The sequence below is a fragment of the Aegilops tauschii genome, chromosome 1 (assembly GCF_002575655.3).
Source record: "Aegilops tauschii subsp. strangulata cultivar AL8/78 chromosome 1, Aet v6.0, whole genome shotgun sequence".
Taxonomy (NCBI): Eukaryota; Viridiplantae; Streptophyta; class Magnoliopsida; order Poales; family Poaceae; genus Aegilops; species Aegilops tauschii.
In genome coordinates, this window is record NC_053035.3 from 28,390,042 (window position 1) to 28,405,488 (window position 15,447).

At 52.7% G+C, this 15,447-nt stretch overlaps 2 protein-coding genes across 2 annotated transcripts; both read right to left on the reverse strand.

Annotated features, from left to right (window-relative positions):
- Positions 1–1,321: 1,321 nt before the first annotated feature.
- Positions 1,322–2,179, reverse strand: LOC109741519 (uncharacterized). Its single transcript, XM_073504090.1, has one exon. The coding sequence runs from the start codon at positions 2,177–2,179 to the stop codon at positions 1,322–1,324; it is 858 nt and encodes a 285-aa protein (XP_073360191.1).
- A 5,934-nt stretch (positions 2,180–8,113) lies between these two features.
- LOC109741536 (uncharacterized) lies at positions 8,114–10,465 on the reverse strand. Its single transcript, XM_020300625.4, has 2 exons — positions 10,099–10,465; positions 8,114–9,209 (listed from the first exon to the last, which is right to left on the reverse strand). The coding sequence occupies exons 1-2, from the start codon at positions 10,195–10,197 to the stop codon at positions 8,463–8,465; spliced, it is 846 nt and encodes a 281-aa protein (XP_020156214.1). The 5' UTR covers positions 10,198–10,465; the 3' UTR covers positions 8,114–8,462.
- Between the last annotated feature and the right edge of the window lie 4,982 nt (positions 10,466–15,447).

The window sequence follows — 15,447 nt, forward strand, 5'->3', positions numbered from 1 at the left end:
GGTGACATCGGCCCCGAGCCGATGGACGCCGCAATCGTCGTCGAGTTCTTCTCTGCTGGCCCCTCCGACTTCTCCGACATGGCGTACAGCTCGTGCAGGTCCCTCGTCTACGCATGCCCGGTGCTGGCAACACCGATGCGTGCCTTCATCCACGACGTGTCCCCAGGCCTGGCAAGCCTGGTCGGCGCTTCGTCAACTTCGTCTTCGTCCGTCTACGCATGCCCGGTTCTGGCAACACCGGTGCGTGCCTTCGTCTACGATGTGTCCCCGGGCTTGGCAAACCCGCCGCGACGCATCGTCAACTACATCTTCTTCCAGGCGCACCACTACTTCGACACCACTGTGCCCATGCTAACTCGGCGCCCCCTTGCGCCCGCGGCTCCACGGCGACTCCCTCGACACCGGCTACCCCGACTCGACATTGACCACGGCGTTCTTCGCACGGCTACCTCGACCACGGCTACACCACCCACGCTCTCGGTTACCTCGACAACGGCACAAAGGGCTATCATCCGCGCTTGAGCAACTCGTCGGCTTCCTCTACAGTCAACGCGTCCGCGACGCGACACCGTCCACGACGCTCCCGCTAGGACTGCGGGGGGATCTCAGTCCGTCGGCTGCTATTCTCTCCAGTCTGACCGTCCGCGACGCTCCTGTTGTTCGCAACGCTACCGCTACGACTGCGGGGGGATGTTAGAGATATATTTGGGATACTTGTATTTGGTAGTCTAGGATTTATAATCCGTCTCCTACCTTATCTCCACGAGAGGCGTCTTGCCCTCCAAGTCTTGTACTCAATATATACTCGCCCTCGAGGCTCAATAATACATCAATCATATTCCGCAACAATCCCTCTTTCTCCCTTCTAACACGCTCGAACGCCCGCCGCCGCACGTACGGCATATATATTCCTCGAGCTCAAACTCGATGCCCTAGACCACACCGTTACAATGATCGACCAGAGGTTTATATTGACGGGCCTGTGTTGGGCACGACCCACACGCACCCACCCCTCCTGGCACCCCGATCGGCCCGCTCAGATCGCGCCCACCTCGCGCACGTACGCGTGCAGCTCGCGACGAGCCCGCAGCGATCACGCCTAACTCTCGATCCCCGTAACCTCCTGGTCTACCAACGCACGCTAGCTGGGTCCGCGCACACACACGCACCCACCAGCCTGACTCACGCATGCACGCACACACCCCTGACCCACGGACCCAGCACGATCCGGTCCGTGCCCGTCGCCCCCTGCGCGCGATCACGCGGCCACCATGCTTTGGCCGTGGCTCTTTATTCCAACACTCACCCCCTGAGCCACGGCTCAAAGGAGTCCGCCGTCTTCAACTCCGACGACGTCCGCCAGCAGCGCGTGCTCCACCGCCGGCTCCCTCCGCAGCTTGGGGTAGTCCCTCTTGAAGTGGCCGCGCTCGCCGCACTTGTAGCAGCGCCCGTGCTGGTTCCCGCCGCTGCTCGATGCCATGCTCTTGCCGCCGTCGTCGTCCCGAGCACCGCCGTGTCGACGCTCCCGCGCTGCCCACTGCGCCGCCGTCATGAGCAGTTGCTCACCAACGCGCTCGCCACCGTCTTGTCCACGGCGCCGAACCCGCTCGTCAAACGCGCGCAGCCTCCCGAGCGCTTCGTCAAACGCCATCGTCGTCACGTCGTGGAACTGCTCAATGCCGGCGACGACGGGGAAGAGGCGATCCGGCACCGTATCCAGCAACTTCTCGACAAGTGCTGCGTCGCCCAGCGTCTCCCCGAGGTTGGCATACCTCGCCGCCATCGCCGCGAGCCTCCCGCCGTACACGTCGAGCTCCTCGTTGTCCGCCATCTTCATGCGATCGAATTCGCCGCGCAGCGTCGCCATCCTCGCCGCGCGGACCCGATCGGCGCCGACGAACCTCACCTTCAAGGAGTCCCATACCTCCCTGGCGGTGAGCTTCGTCGACACCTGCAGCAACACGTCCTCCGGCAGCGCTCCGAGCAGCAACGCGCGCGCCGTCTTGTCCTTCCGCGCATTCACCGCGACATCGCCCGGCGCCACCGCCTCCCACACGGTGTGCACGTCGAGGATGGCCTGCGCCTTGATCGCCCATACGGTGTAGTTGTCCACCGTGAGCATCGCCATCGCCATCGACGCCGATCCGCCTGCGCCACCACCGTGAGGAACCAACGCCATGGTCGCCGGTGATCGCCCGAACCGAAGCTCTGTATACCAATTGTTGGAACCGTGGCTATGCCCTAGCTCTACCTCTCTCTCTCGCTGCACCTTTCTCTCTCTCTGAACTAGATCACCAGAGGAAGAAGAAGGAAGGAGAAGGAAGAAGGACAGAGACACAAGTTTTTCCCGGGCGCTCGAACGCCCGCCGCCGCATGTACGTCGTATATATTTCCTCGAGCTCAAACTCGATGCCCTAGACCACACCGTTACAATGATCGACCAGGGGCTTATATTGACGGGCCTGCGTTGGGCACGACCCACACGCACCCACCCCTCCTGGCGCCCCGGTCGGCCCGCTCAGCTCGCGCCCACCTCGCGCACGTACGCGTGCAGCTCGCGACGAGCCCGCAGCGATCACGCCTAACTCTCGATCCCCGTAACCTCCTGGTCTACCAACGCACGCTAGCTGGGTCCGCGCACACACACGCACGCACCAGCCTGACTCACGCACGCACGCACACACCTCTGACCCACAGACCCAGCACGATCCGGTCCGTGCCCGTCGCGCCCTGCGCGCGATCACGCGGCCACCACGCTCTGGCCGTGGCTCTTTATTCCAACAGATTCCCCCGCAAAAAAATGAAAGAGGGATTATCAAAGCAAGTCTTTTATGATTTATTACTCGGATCTGCAAGTAGGGCGCTTATAGGCGCCGGCGCACCGGCCGAGCATTTCGGCCGGTCCAGCCCAGGCCATCGGATATGAGCCACGCAGCCATTGGATCCAGGCAAAAAAAAACAGATCGCCCCCAACTTCTTCTTCCTTGGGCAGTCGGCCTGGATCCGCATCTCCCGCTCGGGGAGCACGGCACCGCGCCTCCTGTCCCCTCCGGTGGTCGTCCCCGTCGTCAGTCCCCACCCTCGTCGGTCTTCCTCGTCGCCGGCCGGACCCCGCCCTCGCCGGCCGTTCTCGTCGCCGGTCCCCCACCCTCCCGGCCTCGTTGTCGCCTCGACCCATGCAACAGCTCCACCTGCGGGTGCAGCTCTTGACGACGACGGTTGTAGCTCCGCCGCCCTCGCCATTGATGCTCGCTGCAGGAAAATACGTCGACGCCGGCCGCGAGTCAATCAACGCCATTTGAATGGATGTAGCAAAAAAATTCACCGGTAGTAGCAAAATCAAACTACGGGTGCAGCAAAAACGCCGTCGCCGCCTTCGCGAGGTCGCAGCTCCGCCTTACATGGATGTATCAAAAAACTCCAAGGGTAGTAGCAAAATCCTGCTGCGGTTGCAGCAAAAAAACATGAATGTATCAAAAAACTCCAACGGTAGTAGCAAAATCCTGCTGCGGTTGCGGCAAAAAAACATTGATGTAGCAAAAACCTCCAACGGTAGTAGCAAAATCCTGCTACGGTTGCAGCAAAAAAAATATTGTCGTCCTCGCGAGGTCGCAGCTCTGCCTGATGGATGTAGCAAAAAGCTTTGCCGGTAGTAGCAAAATCCAACAACGGTTGCAGCTTCCCCTTGTTGTGCAGTGCCATTGAAGCTTCCTATGTCTATGGTTGAAGCTTTTTTCAACGGCTGTTGAAGCTTTTCTAGGTGACGGTTGCAACACTTGTATACACGGGAGGATCCGGGCATGGCTGCAGGCAGCCATGGCGGCCGGCGAGGGAGCGCCTGGCCGCCGGCGATGGAGGTCGTGGTCGCCCAGTCGCAGCTGGGGGGAGGGGGAAGGGGGGGGAGGGGGAAGGGGGGAGGGGATGCGCCCGCGTGAAGGCTTGAGGTAGGGGATGGATCTGGACATGGCGGCAGGCAGCCATGGCAGTCGGCGAGGGGAGCCTGGCCGCCAGCGATGGAGGTCGCGATGGCCCAGTCGCAGCTCGGGAAGAGGGGAAGGGATGGGGAAAGGGTGGGGAGGAAGGGGCGGAAGAAGAGAGCGGCGCGCGCCCTGTGAAGGAGACGCGAGGAAGAGGGAGACCGGCCCAATGTTTCCGCCGGTGCCCCGGCCCCAAACGTTTCCCCTGCAAGTATCTACAGATAGGAGGCCAACCATCGACACCATTCCAATTGTCACCTGGTAAGGAGGGTCAAATTGGAATATTGTAGAATTCTGTTCTAGTATTTATGTCATCAAGTTATGAAGAGGTAACATGTTGGCTTGATATAGGATACCAACTGTCTGACCATGGTTTGGCAGAGTTGACAATTGGAATTGATACATCAAACCTAGCTTGCCTACTCTTATCCACTATCTATTTCCTGATCACATAGCATAAGAAGCGCTGCCCTTCACGCTTGTTCAACGAGCTCTGTCATTGGGCTTTCCCCATGTCAGTGTGGTGTGTTATTCAGAGTTTACATTCATGTAGCAAATGTAGTGTCACATTGAGACATCTGCAACCTAATGACATTTGAGTGCTTTAGGAATTTTATGGTGTATAATAGACCCTTTAGGCAACCAGTGGTCTATCTGATGGTCTCTTTGGACAGTTTCATTCTGTTTAAGGGAGAAACAGCAACCTGATGTCCTTGTTCTTGTTTACTGTTCCCTGCAGAACTCATCAGTTGTACTTTCTTCTTATCAGTTTTTTATGGAACATGTATTTCTTGTTAGAGTGAGATATGTGCATTTTCTAAGTGCTTATGCTGATCATACGTGTGTTTAAACAATTCCTTTGTGTGTTAATGCAGACGTATCAACATTTAGCTCTGTTGTGTATCTGTGATGATGTGAAGCCGTTCATTTAATTAAGTTTACCTGATCTCTTTTTTCTGACAGGAACGCACATACTTGACACTTCTTAGCTCTTGTAACAACCTAGGATAAATTCTATCACCCCCATGGCCTCTAGCTGAGTATATCATGTAAATTACAATAATTAGGAATGCACATTTTATTGTTGTGTCTTACTCTCTGAAGTAGCTTACAGAAGGTGCAGCTGAATTTTATGAGCAACACGTAGTTCCTGCATCTTCAGAATTAGCACACATGCTACCTTTTCTGCAATGCCGATAGAGTTTCTATTTGGGACATATCATGCTTCCGCGGAAACCAGTTATCACAAGAGCTTACACAGTTTCTCAATACATGTAGCCATTTCTCATTAGCAAACTAAACCTAACAGGCTAACCTTCAAGATTAACAAGAAAGAAGTTATGGGTTCTGTTGCACCTAGAAAAGATAGTCAAAGAGGGAAGTTCTGTTTGAAAGGGATGCTGAGAATGCAATGCATTTAGCCGCTCACGTTCGCCGTCAGTTCATCACCCATGTTCTGCTTAAATTAAATGCAAAAGGATGCAGGGGAGCAGCTTCCCGAGTTCCCTAGAAGAACATTAGACAAGAACCAATATTTGTCTCTTCTCTCTAGAATACTTGCGATCTGTCTCTAGCCTATAAAATACTTAATAAGTATGTATTTAGTAATGAAACATTGTAACTGAATTATAGCATCTACTGCTATGTTCTGAACTGTCCTTTGGTGATGAACAAGGGTTAAGTTTCAGTAACTATACTGCATTTTATTGGAGAAGTTCAGTAGCTCTGAAGTTATTTTACCCCCATACACTGCCGCATTTACCTCCGAGCAGAAGTTAATCTCGAAATTGAACCGTTTTTTTCCAAGTTCTGCTGATTATGTCGCCAAGTGCATATGGCATATCTAGATTTATGAGCCAATAATGCTAACTAAATGTGTGACGCTAATATACCAGCACTGTTAGCACATTTTTTGCAACGCATGTACAGTTTATTTCCTAGGTACTCCCTCTGTAAAGAAATATAAGAAGATCTAAACGCTCTTATATTTCTTTACAGAGTGAGTACAATGCATGGCCGTGATATCAATTAGCTCTGAAGACCCAGCATACTTGCAGTTCAGTTAACTGAAGTGAAATATTTCTGTGAAAGGCATTCTACTATCTCTTCCTTGAAAACATGGTTGGTTCTACTGTACTGTCTAGTGTTTAGTGTATAATTCATTGGCTAATCTGCTCATGTGAGCCCTAACCTAACCTAGCAGGCTAATCTATGAAGATTAACAAAGTAATCAAGAAAAGATGGCCAAGGAGGGAAGCTCTTCGTTTGAAAGCAAACATGCAATGCATGTACTCCCTCCGTTCCGAATTACTTGTCACAGGTATGGATGTATTTAGATGTATTTTAGTTGTAGATACATCCATTTCTGCGACGAGTAATTTGGAACGGAGGGAGTAGCAGCTATATTCCCCATCAGTTCATCACCCATGTTCTGCTTAATTAAATGCAAAAGGATACAGGGGGAGCAGCTTCTTGAGTTCCGTAGGAGAACATTTCACAAGAACAAGGATTTGTCCCTTCTCTCTAGGGTCTAGAATACTCATGATTTGTCTTTACTCGACAGAATACTTAATATTAGCTCCGTACCAAAATACAAGGCGTTTTTGTAGGCTAAACTAGCTTACAAAAACGTCTTATATTTTGGTACGGATGTAGTATTTGCTAATGAAACACTGCAACCAAACTATAGCATCTACTGTTATGTTCTGAAACTGTCCTTTGGTAATGAACAAGGGTTTAAGTTTCAGTAACCTATCCTTTTCTTTCTTGGAAACCTTCAGCAGCTCTGCAGTTCTTTAATCCCCATACTCTGGTGCATTTACTTCTGAATAAAAGTTTATTTTTTTGCAGGGTATCTCGGAATAGAAGTTAATCTGGAAACGAAGCATGTTTGTACCGTCCTTTGCTAAAGAACAAGGTTAAGTTTCAGTAACCATCCTTCTTTTTCTTGGACATCATCACTACCTCTGAAGAGGAAATTGAATCTCTTTGTCCAAGTTCTGCCGATTGCTTTGATAGTGCACATTGGCTTATTTGGATATATGAGCTACTAAATGTGTGAGGCTGGTACCGTTAGCACATTGTTTGCGATGCAGGTGTATGCATGGCTGTGATATCAGCTAGCTCTGAATTCCCAACGTATTTGCAGTTCCAGTCCATACTAGTGCATCTTGACTGAAGCATAAGATGTTTCTTCCGGTTCTGAATTAGTTTCCAATGCACTCCCAGACATTTTCTGCCCGAGGTATGGTTGATACTACTGTACTTGATAGATTCTACTAGTATAATATCTACTGTTTTTGTGTATACATTGGCTAATCTCCTCATGTGAGGCCTAACCTAACCTAGCATGCTAACCAAACAAGATTAACAAAGTAATTAAAGAGAGCGGCAAACCATGGTTTCCCTTTCACTTGAAAAAGAAAGTGGGCTAGTCAAGGAGGGAAGCTGTTTGTTTGTGTGTGTGTGTGCTGAAAACAAAACATGGTGATGTAGATGTGCACTGCACTTGGCCGGTGGGCTGCTGGTATTCGGCGCCGGCTCGCTCGTCACCCATGTTCTGCACAATTCAATGGAAAGAGAGCGAGAGATAGATGCAGGGGAACAGGCCGTCGTGTTCCCGGGAAGAAAGAAGAACATTCATTTGGCAGCGGACGGACGAATGGAGATTTTGTCTCTTCCCCTCTCTACAATATTCCAGCTCTGTCCCTTCTCCCTCTCTCTCTAGAAATGCTTACTTAAATCTTGTTTGGAAATTAATTATGGCACCTCTGTTTGTCTTTCGAATAGTGCTGGGCATTTCCTGATCACAGAGCTACGATTCTAGAGATGCCCCTGCTTTTTCCTGGGGATTCTTTGTTTTGAATCTTTTAATGATTGCTGATACCTCTGAAGTTCAAAGTTGTTTTTCTGTTCCATATTTTCTCCGGATTAGTCTGAAAATTGGTGCTGCTACTCTGCTTCCAACACTGGACAGGTTAATCTAGAAATTGTGACGGTCAAAAAATACCGTATTATTTTTACCCTCTTTTGCAACAACAAAAAAAGGCATCTGTGGAAAAAATCATATTACCAAGACCAAGCTATTATAGGTAGGATAAACTGTAAATTGACACAGGCCAGGGGCATGCCTGAAATCAGTGGAACCTAAAGTTCTCTTCTCAGCACAAAACAAAAGGACTATTGGCAATTTGGCTACCATGCATGCAAAGATATGAACAATCTCTCTCACTAAGACTCTCACAAGCACCAGATGAAAATTTGAGAAGAGAAGAAAAAGATGTGAGACTAACCATCCTATTTACACCAGGATTAACCACTGATGACTCTGCTACTATACTCTGCTTCTATGACGCTACTATAATGCAGTCAGCAACTAGCGCTGCCGTGTCACTGACAGGCGTGACATGGCAGCCAACCGCCGGGCCGGCGGCGAGGGGTCGGTGGTCGCTGATGGACGACGAGGCATGGGCGGCGGAGGGACGGTCAATGCAGCCGGTGCCGCTTGGCGACGAAGCCCGGCGACGGCGAGCAGCTGGTGGCGGCCATGGGCATGGCGGGCATCGCCGCCATCGGCCGCTTCGTGCAGGCGCTGTTGGCGTTCGGGCCGTAGCCGAGCGCCGCGCCGGCGTTGGCGGCGTGGAGTGGCGTCGTGTTCATGTAGACTCCGCCGCCGCCGACGGGGAGCGTGTCGAGCGCGTGCACCGGGGGCGGGTTGCGCCAGCGCGGGAGCGGCCCGGCCACGAGCAGGTTCTGCAGCAGGGGCCCCGCCTCCATGACGGACTGCAGCAGCCGGCCCCTCGGCGGCAGCGGCTTCTTGGCGGCGAGCATGTCGAGCACCGCCTCGGCGCCGCACATCTGCTGCTGCTGCTGCTTGGCCGGCGGGGGCGGGCTGGCGGCGCCGAGCTTGCCGCAGCGGCGCCGGTCGGAGGAGGTGACGGGGTCGAAGAAGGGGTCCACCGGGGACGACACCAGGCTGCAGTCCGAGTCGGTGACGCTCGACGTGCCCAGCGCCGGCGCGGGCGCAGGGTGGTGCACCGGCGGCGCCGCCTGCTTGGCCGCGGCGAGGAGCAGCTGCTGCACCTGGTCCCGCGCCTCGTCGCGCTCCTTGGCCACCTGGCGCACGAGGTCGGCGAGCTTGGCGATGCTCTGCTCCTTCCGCCGCAGCTCCTCCTTGGACACCTCCAGCTCCATGGTCGCCGCCAGCAAGCTCTGCTTCAGCTCCTCCACGCTCTGCAAACCAAATTCGACATCTTAATTCCTCCCCCAAAAATCAACCTCAAGGCCACCATTTCTAACCACAAACAGCTCAGAATCTGAAAAATCGGATGGGGAGTCTGTCAATGATTCGATCCTAGGAACAAGGCGATGATGGGGCCTTGATTCACCAAGCACAAGGCGATGGCCGCGCGCACCCACGCACGCACGATCCAAACCCAATCCTCGGAGCGGCGAATGATTTCGATTCCCTCCCCAGCAAATGATTGCACCATGCAACAGCCGCTAGTGGAGGCATCCATGCCATGCCCGGCTACCTTTGGGCTCGTCAAAGATCAAAGGTGAAATAATACAATAATCTAAGCATGATACTACCAGTAAAAAAATCATCTCTCTTTCCCCGTCTCGGGACCCAGCGCTGGGCAACAGCATGATTGCGCAGAGCATCCCACAACAGTGCCGAACTTTTGTTGAAAAGAGAAAGGGGACGGGGGGAAAAGGCGGGCCGAACCGGACCAAACCCAACGAGAAAGTCAGTCAGTAAGCGAGTCTTCTGCTCGAGCAAGTTAAGTAGTAGGAGTAAGATAATTTTCCACATGGATCAGAGCATGGAAAATGCAGAGCGAGAGAGGGAGGGTGGGAAACTCCGGCACGCCAAGGCTTCTCGAGCCCCGGGCGAATTCGTTGCCTGCCTAACCCTTCTTGACCACGACAAGACACGCGCACGCCCCAAGGCGGCGGCCCGTCTCATCCCCGGAGCAGGGCACGCGGCGGGCATTGCCGGAGGCCGGTCAAGAAATGCGGCGGCGAGGAGGGCGCGGGGTTCTTGGCGGCCGGAGTTGGGAACAAAAATAAAGGAAAGGAATTGCAGGGGGGGAGAGGGTTGTGGGGGCAATTCACGCACCTCCTGGGGCTGGAGCTCCTCCTGGAAGGACCAGAGGGTGGAGAAGAGGGTGGTGTCCATGGCGTCGCCGAAGCCCAGCGGGAGCGGCTCCATTGCCATCGCTTCGTCGATCCTTGACCTCCTAGCTCTCCGTCAGACTGTCACGCACCGCACCGCGCCCGCCTTGGTCTCTGGCCGTGGACGGCTGCTGCTCGGGGGAGGAGAGGAGGCGAGGAGGGCTGCTGGAGATGGGGGAGGGGAGGGAGCTTTGATGGGAGAGAGAAATGTATATATAGGAGAGAGGGAAGGATCTGTGTGAGGTTTTGGGGAGGAAGGAAGGCTGGGTGATGTATGGAAAGGTTGGGGAGAGGGGAGGAAATTATGGAGCAAATGTTTATGGAATGTGTGATCAGCCTCTGATAACCTGCCATCTGTGGAACGACGAGGCAGAGAGAAAAAAAAACTTTGTTGAGATAGATGGGGGAGAGGGGCCAACCACTTTTCTGTCTCTTGTGTACGACGAGTTGGCACGGAGGAAAAAAAAAGTGCCTGAAATTGTATATTTGTGACGACAAAAGAAAAGGAGGCTACACCTGAATTTATGTATTCTTTTGTGAAAAGGTTCTTAAAACATCAGAACTACGTTTTTTTCCGCGAAAGTGGGTTATCAACACAAAGCCATGGACGTGCTGTTCTTAATTAGGGCAATTAAGGGTGGAACAAATTGGCAGCATTTTTGAAGATGGGCAGCTTCCTACTCTCTTCCCTCCAAAACACCGAAATCATACTTTTCAAATTTTTCTTAGCTGGCAAATTTGACCGGGTTAATTACAAGGACAGTGCATCATTAGGTCATCACTGGTTTGTCTGCTGGATGAATTAGTTGCTCCCTCTGCATTAAGCTCCCATGCATACACAATAAATGCCCCCCCCCCCCCCCCCCCCCCCAAAAAAAAATTTATGGTGACTTGCACCGCAGGGCTGTCTATAATTCATGGTGGTTAATCCTTGTTTAGAATATATTTTACTAGTTGTATTTTTGAAAATTGCACATGTATTCCTCTTCGTTTCTGAATTCAGGTGCTCATATATACTTCTTGTTCATGGCTGTACTAGTACTATTTTACAAGGTTGCAGCCGTGAAACTGGGGCTGGAGCTCCTCCTGGTCACGATTTGGAAACGATGTCTACTACTTGCCTAGAGATATTGTAATGTGCATGTTAGTGGTACATTGTATTCTGAATTAAATAGACCAACAAACTCTGAAAGGTATCTGAAGGCCAAGGACTAATGATAATACATTAATCTGTAGGTTCATGTCCAGGTGCTCTTAACGTTTGGTTCATGTATCAAAACAAAAACAAATGTGTAGAATAATAATCAAGTTTGAGAGAGATGTTTGTGACGGCAGCGATCTGGCTGCCGCGTGTCGTCGCAGTCGCCCAGCTTAGTTGTCTGACATATAATTTAGAAGTAAAATGAAAAGAAAGCTCAGGATATTATACGTTGAGTGAGTCTGTGATACGGAATAAGTGTTGGATAGTGGACAAAAACCCCTGCTACCCTTTTTATTTTGGCGTGATTAAAGAATTAATATACAGCCTGAAGAATAAATTTTCTGACCTTATGATCATGTACATGTAAACACTTAATAATTTGACGTATTTTTTTGTAGGTTCCAAAAACTTTAAAAGGTTTATATATGAACACTCGCATACAGGTGAAAATTTGACTATTTGTGATCTATTGATAAATTAATAATTAAGTTATTGAATTTTGTCGGATCGTGGGTTCCGGCAAACCCTTGAGGTTCGAACTCTGGGGTGCGCACGAAGAACACTCTCTTCCTAGCTCGCCCGCTCAACGATCTCACGGCCTACCTCGACGAACCCAAGGAACAAGGGACACGAGGGTTTATACTGGTTCGGGCCACCTTGCGGTGTAATACCCTACTCCAATTTATGGGTGGATTGCCTCAAGGGGCTGAGGATAAACTAGTACAGTGGATGAACAGCCTCCTGAGGAGAGGTGTTCTTGAGCTCGATGAGCTGGTGGGTGTGAGGGTGATCTGAATGATCCCTCCCCTTGCTACGGTGGTGGCAAGGTCCTATTTATAGAGGCCCTGGTCCTCTTCCCAAATGTTAGGCGGGAAGGGATCCCACAACGGCCAAGTTTGAAGGGGGACAACTATTACAAGCTATCCTGACAAAAGGTGGTCTTCGCCTGCCAAAAGGCTCTGGTGGTGACAATGCCGTGGGCCCCGCGGTGACCTCCGTCCTGCCGTCCTGCTGGCCTTGGTCTTGTTGCACCGATATGGAAACCTTTACCTGACGCCTCGGGACTCCTCGCCTGCGCTTGCCTCTTTAGCACCAAAGAGGAAACTGGTACACTGCGCCCGCTGGCGCCCGCCCGCCTGGCGTCGGTCGTCATGGCTCACGTCACGTGAATCTCGCAAGGTATCCCGCTTCCGCCGAAGAAGAGGTTGGCCCGCTCCCGCGACGCCATTGTGAGGCAGGAGGTGACGAGGCCTTGGCACGAGCGGCCTCCTCCTGGCTACCCGCTGCCCTTGTACGCCCAGGCACAAGGCTCCGGAGGATGAGGCGGCGGCCCGCACCGCTCGTGCCACGGCCGCGGTGGCCAGGCTGTGGTGGCACGCGCCGCCGGCCCACGAACTCACGACGAGGGCTCCTCGCGCGAGCTCGTGGTGTGGGCGGCGATGCCACCACGCCCGTTGATCAGATTCCCACAGTTCTTCGCCGAAGAGATGCTGCCGAGGGGGCCGCTCGAGCTGTGGCTGCAGCATGCCGAGTGCAGCACCCTGACGACGGGAGCGGCAGTCGAGGTCGTCTCCCCGGGCAAGATCTTCATGACCGCGGATGGGGCGAGGTCGCCCGCGCCTGCCGCGCGAAGGGGGCCCTCGCCATCCATTTCGAGTACGACGGCGCCCCCACGTTGTTCTTCAAGGTCTTCGACGAGGAAGGCCGTCGCTTGGAGTGCTGCCCTGGAAGGGGTCGCCAGAACGGCGCAGCGACTGGCGTTGGGCCAGCCCTTGGCCCTGCCGACAGCTCCTCCAGCAGCAGCGACGGCACCTGGGAGTCCAGCGACTCTCCTGAGCCTGACGAGACTCCGGAGACGAGCGACGACAGCTACGTGCCATCGAGCTCTCGCCGTGCCCGGAGCTCAGCAGCAGCATCCGCTCGTCGCCGTCATTGATCTAGATGGGGTCAGCGTCGGCCCCTCGTGGCCCACTGTTGATGATGGCGTCGGCGGCGATATCTGTAGATATGACTCCTAGAAACCTCCTTCTTTTGTTCCCTGCAAGGAATCGAGATGAACCCTGTGGGGGTGTGTAAAGAATCTGTAGTGCTTTTGCATCAACGTTATTCCTATTATGAAATTCGCGATCGCGCGTCTTGCTTTGGCATTGTCCCCCCTTTTCGTCCTTGCGGTAGCTTAGTGCTCTACGCCGACAGGTCCCAGTCCCAGGCAGGCTTCAGCCGTCGCTGGTATGCCAGGTCGCGATGCCGTGGTCAAGGCCAGGAGGTGAGCGACCCAAGGTCCGGTAAGAGCTCCCGAGGCGCGATGCTCAAGAGGTCCCCCTTGGCGCGCAAGCAGCTTACTAAAGGCCGAAAAGGAAGGCGGCATTGCCGGAGCAAGGCTGCAAGAGTCAAAAATCCCGAGCTGCAGTGACGGGCCAACTTGAATGCATGACTTATCTTGGCGAGCCTGAAGCGATTCCTTGCGCAGCGCCCGATTTATGCGTCAACGGTGTGGTTCTGCTAGGTTAGATCCACGCCAGCTTCCCCCTTTCACGCTCTTGTAAGTGCTCTACGTCCTCGGGTCCCGACCCTCGAGCCAGGCTCAGCCGCCGCTGGTATGCCAGGTCGCGATGCCGTGGTCAAGGCCAGAGGGTGAGGGCTGGAGAGTCAGTAAGGGCCCCTGAGGCGCTGAAAGAACATGCGGTGCCCCCATGTTTGGTTTTGGTAATTGATGACAATCTCTATGGACTAATGGTTGCCTTGAGTTATATTTGAAGGATTTGTCCATAGGCATTTCTTGAAGTCCATGTGTTGGTTTCAAGGAGTTTATGTGGTGACCAAGGTGTTATTAAGGAATTATCCAAAGATTGGTCATGTGAGAGTTGAGCTTATTGCAAGCATGTCTTGAAGAAGAAGATTGTGTGATCATTCATGTTTATCTTCAAGACATCATCCAAATGAAGAGAGTTGGAAAGAGTCAAGGTTGATCAAGACTAAGTCAAGAGTGAATCAAGTTGATCAACACACAAAGCGCACAAGATGTACCAAGAGGGATCAAGCGATCCCATGGTGTGGTGAGCATTGTCAATTACGCTTTGTGTACTAACCCATGATCTTCATGAGAGTTCTTTGTGGGGTTAGGTTGCGGTGTGCAAGTTCAAGTGAAGCATCATGAAGAGATCAAATGCTTGAAGCTTGCCGTCCATTGTGGTGACAATGGACTTGTAAAGATGTTGCGGTGTGCAAGTTCAAGTGAAGCATCATGAAGAGATCAAATGCTTGAAGCTTGCCGTCCATTGTGGTGACAATGGACTTGTGAAGATGTGCGGAAGAGTGGCTCACCCATAGTGTGAGGGTCGATGAGTAGCTTGATCGTATCGTTCATAGAGAGCTCAAACCATTGCATCCTTGCATCATCTTTATTGGTTCTTGTTTGGTTCTTCTCTTTGTGAGTTTTGGAGCTTATGGTCATCTTGATGACAAGCTCGAGTTCATCGAAAACGGAGTTCACTCGCATCTTCTATGATGTTTTCGATGTTGGAGGTTATGCCGGTTCTTCTCGGTTGGAGGTTTCGCTCCTCTATTTGTTGGCATACCTCCCCTGCCTCTTCTTACTATAACCAGTCGCTGTTTTGATGCTACTCGTCTTCCTCTATCCAACAAGCTTGAGTTTGCTCAATTCGGAGCTCATATGCAGAAGTTATGGCAGTTTTGGTTTCCTAGCGGTAGTACCGCGGGCCGGAGCGGTAGTACCGCTTGGGTGCTACAAGCGGTAGTACCGCTCCTGAGCGGTAGTACCGCTAGTAGCCCCCAGCCGTAGTACCGCTGCGGTCTCGTGCTAGTACCGGCTCGATTCGAGGGGTCTTTTTTCGTGTCGGGTTTTACGCTACTAGCCACGGCAGTGGGGGCCGTTGTACCGCTCGTATGCGGTAGTACCGCCCTGCCACCACGGTAGTACCGCTCTGGGCCCAGCGGCAGTACCGCGAGGGGGAGCGGTAGTACCGCTTATAGGGGCAAGCGGTAGTACCGCTCTTTGCGGGGCTGAAGTGGGGGTAACGGTTGGATTGTTCCCCCCACTATATAAGGGGGTCTTCTTCCCCATTCTACTTC